The sequence below is a fragment of the Bidens hawaiensis genome, unplaced genomic scaffold, assembly GCF_021521415.1.
Source record: "Bidens hawaiensis isolate Kalapana, Puna unplaced genomic scaffold, B.hawaiensis_p1.1 tig00006484_1, whole genome shotgun sequence".
Taxonomy (NCBI): domain Eukaryota; kingdom Viridiplantae; phylum Streptophyta; class Magnoliopsida; order Asterales; family Asteraceae; genus Bidens; species Bidens hawaiensis.
In genome coordinates, this window is record NW_027491435.1 from 1172224 (window position 1) to 1182218 (window position 9995).

A 9995-nucleotide genomic window follows, 5' to 3' on the forward strand; every position below is an offset into this window, starting at 1 on the left:
AAATAATACGTACACAAACTGTCACGACCATATATAGGAGCTTATGTAGCCTCGACCAGATGTGGCTCATGCCAGAAACAACCAAAGCAGATTCATATATAAAACAGAGAAGGGTCACTTGAGCAGTCAAAGTCTTGTACCAATACTGGTCTTCATGATCCTCAATCGTTTTGGCAGGGTCGAAGTAAGTCATAGGAATGGGGATAGCTTCCGTGCGGATATAAAAGAACTTTTGTTTCCACTCATACAAGCTCTGCGGAGCCACCACGAAAAACTTCACATCCTTGTCCCGTAAGTTAAACCAAACCAACCACCTTAGTTATGGAGCTTGTAAAAGACGTTGACCAATCAACAGTGGGACTTATACGTTGACTCCGACAACAAAAACCAGAGTAACGAAGTCGCATCATCCCAAGCGAATGAACTTGAGTAATGTGTAAGCCATATTTCAACAAGATATCACGAACGCAAGTGGTAATGGGCAGACGGAAGTTCCCCATGGCCAAAAAACTCTGAATATAGAGTTAACTTGCAGGCCGGAGCATCCATGGCGATGCTACCGTCAGCAGGTAATTCCGGCCCCCACTCCACCGAGACATGATAACTCAAAATTAGGGTTTCAAAGTTGGAACGTTTCCATTTAATAGTTACACTATCAATCGACAAACCACCACTCTTCTTGTTTGCCTTCTCACCGGTGGAAGAAGTCGCCATGAATCGTCGACAAACGTGAGAATCGAAGAGATTAGACGGAAAATCTTAAAGATGAGATGTTTTATTGCAGCGATGAAGAGAGAAAAGAGAAAATGGTGCAACCGACCTATTTATACTAACCGTTAGTGGAAACCTGGATTTGAAAACGAAAATATAGGAGGTCCTATAGGAATGCGACACGTCACGCGGGAGTTTCGAAATTTCAAAACACGTGCGAGCGTTGAACATGCATGCTGAAAGTTTCAAAGACACACTGCCATATGATGTCACAAAAGTTAGACCCACTTAAGGAATGATCTTACCCATATAGAAAGATCTAGTTACAATTTAGTTACAGTTTTATCATATATAATTTTAGAAAATTTTTACAAGGAACCAGAAAGGGTGAAAACAACAAAGCCATGAACACCAATTACCATCCGCTCAGGCGGAAGACCTAGAATCAAAGGAGGAAAACCTCCAAAAACAACAATCAACCATGGTTACAACAACCAAACAAACAACAATGTTTGGTGGGAATAAAGCATGGTCCAAGATCACCGCCAAACATGAGGAGCGTACCCAACATGTAGGCAGCGATTTTGGTCGAGTCAACATACAAGAGGTGATCAGAAAAGAAAGAAAAGACGAGAGAAAGTAGATATTGAAAAGAGAATGTGAAGAACAATGAAGCTCGATGTCTATTTATACTCCTAGAATTAAATGCGATAGCTAACAGCTGGATGCAACACATAAAAAGCACCAATAAAAAAAATAGCACGCGGCGCGTAAACATGGAAAGTTAATGCGTCGCCATGCAGCAACATGTGTAAATACACCTGGAGTAATTACAAGACAATGCCATACGTGCGTGGCATCACCACAGATATTGTCAGGAAAACAGTCAAAAGCTACCTCCATAAATAACCGTCATAGCTAAGCGACGACGGATAACTACAAAATCTTACAAACACAAGTCCAATATTCCACCCGCAGACGCAAACCATAGAAGAAACAATGGACTGTGGGGACTGATGAGAGGGGGGTAGGGTACCAAATAACCCACATGATGATACAAGGAAATGACAAACCCTCCGCAGATGGACCAATCATAAAGGGCCAGCGTTGTACCTGACTACAACTATGATATCTGTACGCCAGTTGTCTGACCAATCAGGGATCATTATCATGCTCCACCACAAAATTAGAAGGTTACATTGAGTGGGATAGCTGGCTTAATCATTTTCCTCCCCTTCGGCTATAAATACTAGAAGAGAACCAACGGTAAAGGGATCTGCAACCTTATTCTCTCTAAGAATATACCATCACTTACAATACCGATTCTAACGCCGGAGGGTGGCTACGAGAAGACTCCCTATTCTCTTTCTAGTAACAAGCTCACTGTGTTCGGTTTTGCATGTGGAGGTTGCCGGAACTCTTATTGATCGGTCTATAACAACCATCGGAAGAGCATTAATCTAAGCCTACCAGGGATTAGGTTAGTGTTTATCGATTCCCGGTTGAGACATTAAGCTAAGCTTACCCAGGGTTAGTCTAATGTTTCTTCAACCTTAATCTCAAATAAACATTTTTGCCACAAGTTAAAATATTAACGCCATCTAAAGTTTATAAATAAGAAAAAAGCTTTTACGTGATCATACCCTTCATGTTGCAACTAGGGCATTAAACCGTGATATTGAATATGTGTACAGCGTTAGCAAAGTGCTCAGATGGTTTGCACACAACTCTCGTATCGTAAGACAATATAAAATAATTTGAAAACAATAAAAACTAGTGGCCCAAAGTAAGAAAACAAAAACTTAAAGGACTCAAACCAGCTATCACACTTCACGTTAAGTCCAAGCAAAGTACCCATTTCAAGCAGAACCCTGTCCGTAGTGGTTGACGACAGACACCCACCGGAAAACATGGACGACGGCAGACTTCTGTCGGAGCTCCGGAAGGCGCGTGAGCTGGCGGTGAGTCTGGCGCGTGAAGTCGACATGAAGAATCAAAGAATTTGGGAAATGGAGCGTCATCAAGAAGAGATATCTTCCCGCCTTAATTCTATGATCGCTGAGAAAGATCACATGAACCATGCGTTCTCTGAAGGTACTTGGTTCCATCAATTAACGTTTTTTAACTGTTCTTGAGCTATCTGTTTGTGAAATTGATTGATTGAATTGCAATCGGATGCTTTAATTGTGATCTTTAGGTGTTTTTACATGTGGGTTTGATGAATTGGATATCAATGTGTACTGGTGATTCGTTAATTTGACGATAGGTTGCTTATTATGAACCCATTTTGCCCTAAATTTGACGTGGAATTGAAATTCACGGGTAATTAGGGAAATGTAGTATCTTTTGCCCCACATTCGGGTCACAACTGGACCCTTTTAGGTATTCTCAGGACATGAGAACCGACCCTGTTGTAAATAACCGGGTCTGATCGGTTCGGGTGTCACGGGTCTCACTCGGTTTATGTAAGGAGCAAATGGTTAGACCAGTCCCGAACCAGCCCAGTTTAATGGTACTCTTAGGACCCGAAACTGACCCTATTGTAAATAACTGGGTCTAATCCGGTTCGGGTCTCACGGTACTTTTTGGGTTTATGGTCACCGCTAAATGTGAGATCATAGGGTGTTTCATGTTGATTAATTCAACATAAAACAAGATTCAAGAAACTAATGAAACTTCAATGACTTGATACTTGTGTTAACTTATATATAAGGGCTTGTTGAGTTATTGGTTAATTATTACAACCTGATAATTAAACTAACATATACCTAGAATAGTCATGCATAAATGTAATAAATGAGCGATATCCGTTTATGCTACTAGGAAAGGGTCCGTAAATTTTAGTCTGGATAAGTGTCTTGTGGAGCCTTTCTTATTACTCTTGGACATTTTACCCATTATACTTCCAACACGATTACTAAAATCAGAAAAGTCGAGGTCATTAAATATTTCGTATTTTATGAGATATTTCATAGGTTCGGATGCCACAAACGATCTAATACTTCACATATATAGAGATTCTGAAAGTTTTTGTCTAGGTATAACTCATATGAAACGATCGTAACCAATTATGCATGAATCCCGAATCAATTCACCAAGTAGTTTTTGGAATTATTATTGAAAAAGACTCTTAGATCACTATGCTAGTATTTATATCTTTCTTGTTGAGCAATTTCTTAAATTTAGGGCCTTTCTTTGAAAATGTCCTTTTGGGTACTTTTCCCATTAGAAGCTTTTGTAAGAACCCAAATTATCTCCTGCACCGTTGCCTATGAAAGAATCCTTTTTGTTTTGTTGGAGTTAATACATGTAAGGCGAGCAATGCCAAGTTTTGCAAAATATTGCCATGGAGGGATCGTAAAGCATTTATCAATAAGTTGATAACTGTATCAACTTATAAATAATGGCATATTGGTTACTTACTACAACTTAATAATTAAACTAACATATAATTAGTCACAAGTTTCATATCATCAAAATAAATTCCACATGCTTCGATATTAATATGACCCTTTCATGTCATATTAAGGAATCCTAATCAAGACTTATTATTAGGGTTGTAAACTGAATGTTCAGCGAACCGTTCGGCGGTAAGTTTCTTTATGGTTGTTTGTTTAATCAATGAACAAACATGAACAATGAACTACATTTGATTGAATAAACGGATGAACATGATTAGAGGCTGTGTTTGTTCAGTTGTGTTCATTTATGTACGTTCTTTTACATTCATTAATGTTTGTTCGTTTACGTCCGTTAATGTTCGCTCATGTCCATTTGTTTATGTTTGATCACTAAAGGTTTTTTATATTTTCTTAATCTTAGTTTATTATGTCAAGCTCATAGCTTTATATTTATTTTGGGTCATTATGTCTAATGTTTGAGTTTAAGAATGTTGATTTTTTAATTTTCAAATTGATATATGTTTGTGTGTGTTCATTTATGAACTTGACAAACGAACATGAACAATATCATTTTGTTTATCAACAAACACGAGAAAGAAGTTCTGTGCGATATGTGTTGGTGAACCGTACATTTGTCCGATTAATTCTTAATGAACTAGTATAAACAAGGTCTCATTCTATTTTGTTCTGTTCGGTTCGTATAAAGCCCTACATATAACCATATTTTTGTGCACAATATGGCTTCAAAATGGTGGAAATTAAGCTAAACCATTTCATTTATTCCTACAGAAATGAGAAAGATGCAAGTGATTGGACTGCAAAACGCCAAATTAAAAAGTGAATTAGAGTGCCAAATAAGTAACATGCATTTACTCGTTCAAGAAAGTGAAAAGTTGAAGGATGAGGTGGCATGTCAAAGGAAAGAACTTGAACAAAGAGCTAACGAGCTCCAGAAACGAGAGACACAACTTAATAATGAACGCACGAGCTTTTACTTAGAAAAAGAGAAGGTACGTACGCTATATCTTTTTTGAAAGTTACAATAAATAAAGTTCCAATTGTGTTAAATGTCACGCAGATAGCACAAAATCCATTTGATAGCGATTATAGCATGACGGTCCATATTAATGGATTAAGAGATAGATTGAATGAAAAAGAGGAAGAATTGCATGATATGGATAATTTAAATCAAACTCTAATACTTAGAGAGCACATGAGCAACAACGAGCTACAAGCTGCACGCAAGGAACTAATAAATGTAAGCTTTTTTATCTTAATATCCTCTAAAACCGCAACATTTAATTAATTTGTTTTTTTTAATGAAGGTCTTACCACATATATTGGATTCAAATAATAGCATAATTGGGCTGAAAAGAATGGGTGAGGTGGCACAAAAACCATTTCAAGATGTATGCATGCAGAAATTTTCAGCACAAGATTGGGAATTAAGATCAGTGGAGTTAAGTTCATTGTGGCAAGAGAAAGTTAATAATCCAAATTGGCATCCGTTCAAACAAGTTGTTAAAGATGACAAAGTGCAGGTTGACTGTTTGACTAAGTTGACCAGCTTAACTTCTTAATTTCTCAACTTGATTAACTAATATATGTTATGAATACATTTTTGGACTAACATACTCTCAAAATATAGGAAGTGATAGATGAAGACGACAGTGATTTGAGGGAATTAAAAAGTCAATGGGGCGCAGAAGCATGCAAAGCTGTAGTCAACGCATTGTTGGAATTAAACGAGTATAACCCGAGTGGCAGATATGTAGTATCGGAGCTTTGGAGTTTTAAGGAGGGTAGAAAAGCTAATCTTAAAGAGGTTATCGAGTGTTTAGTTCAGCAACTGAAGGCTAGCAGATCGGCTAAACGTAGAAGGGATGGTCAACGGTCATAACTTAAATCAAGTTATGTGTATTGCATACAAGTTAAAGAGCTAGGAGGTACTTGAAACTAACTAGTGTTGTAAGTTCAGTTGTATGCTGATTTAAACTAATATCAACTAGTAATTTTTTGGCAGATGATGTTAGTTTTTGTTTTTCTTTTCTTTATTGTTTTTGAATGTCTACGTCACACACCTTCCAAATCCAAACTTATGTCCATCATGGGACTCAGTGGCGGATCCAGGATTTTTTTTCAAGGGGTGTACAATTTTTTGATGTTCCAATTTCATGGAGCCGGGTATAAAAATTCTGGCCGGTTTGACGGTTTGGGTCGGTTGATGGTTCGGTTCGGGTACGGTTTATCACATAATAAAAATACGATATTGAGATATAAAAGACATCACCATTGCAAAATAAAAAGACATCGTTATTGAAACATAAAAAAGACATCGTCATTGCAAAATAAAAACACAAAATATAAATATAATGGTCTTAACAAATTGAAAAAAGCATACCTAAAGTTGTTTCCTTCGAGTCTTCGTCTTTTGAAATCGTTGCATTACATTTTCGACTGAAACTTGTTGGAGGAATTCCCTTTCTATGTAACAAATGCATGAATCGTTCATGTATCCATCACCCATCCTATTACGCAAATCAGTTTTCACAATCTTCATTGAAGAAAAACATCTTTCAACACTTGCCGTTGCAACCGGCAAAACTAATGATAACTTTATCAAACGATAGACCAACGAATAATCAATGTGCAATCTAGTTTTCACCATCATTTTGGCAAGATCACCATTCAAGTTGGCAAACCGCTTATATTCTTTCATATTAGCAATGTAGTGGTCAAGTTCATATCTAAGCTTGTCTTTTTCATCAAAATCAAAATCATACGGATACATCTCGGCCAACTTTAACAAGTTTAGTTTATCAAAAACACTAAAATTACAAGACGGGCTCAAAGAACTCATACACATAAGCAAGTTAGTGGTTACCTCGTTGAAACGGTTTCCAAGCTCTTGAATTTGCATGTCGAGAACCGTGTTGAAATTATTAACCACATAATGGTCACGATTGGTGATGCCGGTCTTCCTTCTTCGATTTTTTGGGTCAAAATACTCAGCTTTCATATCAACCACTTCAATATCATATTTGGCACAAAAGGACGTGACATCTTCCAAAAGCGAGTCAAAGCCTTCAAGTCGATAACTTTTTAGGCCTTCACTAGTTAACTTAACTAACTTAATAGCATTTAACATATCTTGATCTTTTTTTTGAAGTGCTTCACACAAGGTGTTAGTAACACCCAAGATGTATTTCATCAAATGTAAATAGAATACAAAACTAAAAGTTTTCATGTATAATTGAATTCCATGTGCTTCACTTTTGTGAGCAGAAATCTCTCCCAAATTTTCTATATATTCCAGCACGTCAATAACACTAGGAAATAAAGTAAGCAAACGGTGAATTGTTTTTTCATGAGAACTCCAACGTGTATCCCCGGCTCTTGCAAGTGACAATTCTTGATTCTTTCCACTCCCGGTTTCAACTTCCGGATTCAATCCCAATCTTACTCTTTGACTTTCTCTTATCAAATTTATTCGCTTACAAGATGCACCAACAACATTTACTAAATTTGACACTTCTTTATAAAATTTGAAAATTTCATGATGTTTGGTTGCAAGGGCCACAACAACAAGTTGAAGTTGATGAGCAAAACAATGACCAAAATATGCGGAAGGATTTTCTTTTAAAATCAAAGCTTTCAAACCATTAAACTCACCGGACATGTTGCTTGCACCATCATATCCTTGGCCTCTAACCCTACCAATACTCAAATTGTGGCGAGCAAATAGTTTATCAATTGCAGATTTAAGAGATAACGCGGTTGTTTCCATAACATGAACAAGGCCAATAAACCGCTCCTTCACAAATCCCAATTTATCAACATATCTTAAAACCACTGCCATTTGTTCCTTTTTAGAAATATCTCTCGATTCATCAACTAATATGGAAAATACATCATCACCAAGTTCTTCAAATATCTTCTTTAATATTTCTTCTGCAAAACAATTACAAAGTTCTTTTTGGATTGATGGAGATGTCATTTGGTTATTCCCGGGAGCGTTACTTAATATAACTTTACCAATTTCTTCATTTAGTTCTCCAAACACTTTTAAGAACTCTATAAAATTTCCTTTATAGAGAGATTCTTCAGACTCATCATGACCACGAAAAGCTAATGAACCATTCAACAATGCTTTAGTAAGTCTAGCCGAAGCATGTAATCGGATTCTATATTGTTTTTTTTGTATATCAGTTCCTTTATCAAGGGCCACATGTATAGATTGAGCTTGGTTAAGTAAGTCTTCTCCCTTTTTACGTGCTTTGTTGTGAAAACTATTGCATTTACCAACATGACCACTAAATTTCTCCCGAGCCTTATTCCAACATCGCACCCCTTCACTCAAAAATGCATCGTTTTGTCCACACTCCTTAAACAAGTAACAATGCAAGCAATACGCTTTATCTGCTTTGACACTATATTCCAACCAATTTCCAAATTCACCTGTGTACCATTCCACATTAAAGCGTCTTAATTTACTACCATAATTTGTTTGTGGAAAATCATGTCCGGTTGGTTGACATGGACCTCTAAGTAGATATGTTCGTCTTATTTCATCTTTTTGACTTGGGTGATAAGATGAAATCGGTTGCCTTTCGGAAGGATCCCATGGAAGATCATCCAAATCTACTTTTGACGGTTTACTACTTGAAGATGATGACCCAAGGTTTGATGGTTCAGTTTGAAAATATCTCTTGATATTCATATTAGTAATACCTACAAATCAAATTCAAATAGCAAAAATCAAATATCAAAACAAATTAATAATTGCTAATAAATAACCAATCCATATAAGGACTTTCATGGCACCTGCTACATACAATACCCAATATGGCTCATGTTGTTATTATAAAATTTTCATGAAATAATTGTTTGTTTGTTGGTGAACACAATCAATGAATATGTAAGAACAACACAAATAATGATACACTCAAAAGCTTCTAGTATTACTGATTTCAAAGTTAAATAACTTGAAACACATGGCTGGGTTAAATAGTCTACATGTAAACATAAAAATATAGCAAAGAACATGTAGATAATATATAATTGAAAACAATATTAATATATTAATATTACAAACCGTGGAAAAGAGCCAAAGGATAGATATATGTAGCAAGTCGTTGCCGTTCGTCCTCGTGCTCTATAGGCCTGTAGGGTAGCGGCTGATAATTTTTGCAAGTAAAACCCTAAAATATTAAAACACATGTCTTATAAAAGGTAAAAAAAAACACAAAAAAAACAAAAACCGGCCCAATAAAGCCTCAAACATGGGACATCACCTATAGCTTAAAGTGTTTTAACCACTCCACCACTTTTTTAATTTAGTAGGGTGGTGCACTTCAATTTATAAGGGGGTGCACTTCATATTTTATATATAGAATTACACTATAATTTCGAAACTCGGGGGTTCCCGTGCACCCCAACCTCCTATATAAATCCGCCCCTGATGGGACTAGAACCCTCAATCACCTGGGGGTGAACATCTTTACTATACACACTGAACGTCACAAACCCTTTAATAGATGATTTCGCTACAAGTCCATTTTTTCATGAGCATTGTTAATACCGGTTAAGGTATTGATTTATGCACTTTTACATGTGGATAAAATAAGTGAAAACTGTTGTGGTTAAAAGTTACCGTTTCATCGTTCGCATCATGACCCGCAGTCTTTATGTGTTTGATGGCGCTTAACCTTTTTTTTTTTTTTTTGGGAGGGTGGGTGGGGGTTGGAGTTTTGAACATTCCTTTAAATCAGGGTTCTAGCGAGAATAATATCAATAAATTTTTATTTGTTCAAAAATACATACATTTTAGGAAACATAAATCAAATAATAAGCGTCAAAATTATCCCTTTTACAGTGGTTAGT

At 36.5% G+C, this 9995-nt stretch overlaps 2 protein-coding genes across 2 annotated transcripts; one reads left to right on the forward strand and one right to left on the reverse strand.

The window, feature by feature from the left end:
- Positions 1-2568: 2568 nt before the first annotated feature.
- LOC143632592 (factor of DNA methylation 2-like) lies at positions 2569-6125 on the forward strand. Its single transcript, XM_077101069.1, has 5 exons — positions 2569-2805; positions 4902-5122; positions 5191-5370; positions 5438-5653; positions 5761-6125. Exons 1-5 carry the CDS (start codon positions 2622-2624, stop codon positions 6010-6012), a joined length of 1053 nt encoding a protein of 350 aa, XP_076957184.1. The 5' UTR covers positions 2569-2621; the 3' UTR covers positions 6013-6125.
- Positions 6126-6513: 388 nt separating this feature from the next.
- LOC143632582 (uncharacterized) lies at positions 6514-8832 on the reverse strand. Its single transcript, XM_077101065.1, has one exon. It carries the CDS (start codon positions 8830-8832, stop codon positions 6514-6516), a length of 2319 nt encoding a protein of 772 aa, XP_076957180.1.
- Positions 8833-9995: the final 1163 nt, after the last annotated feature.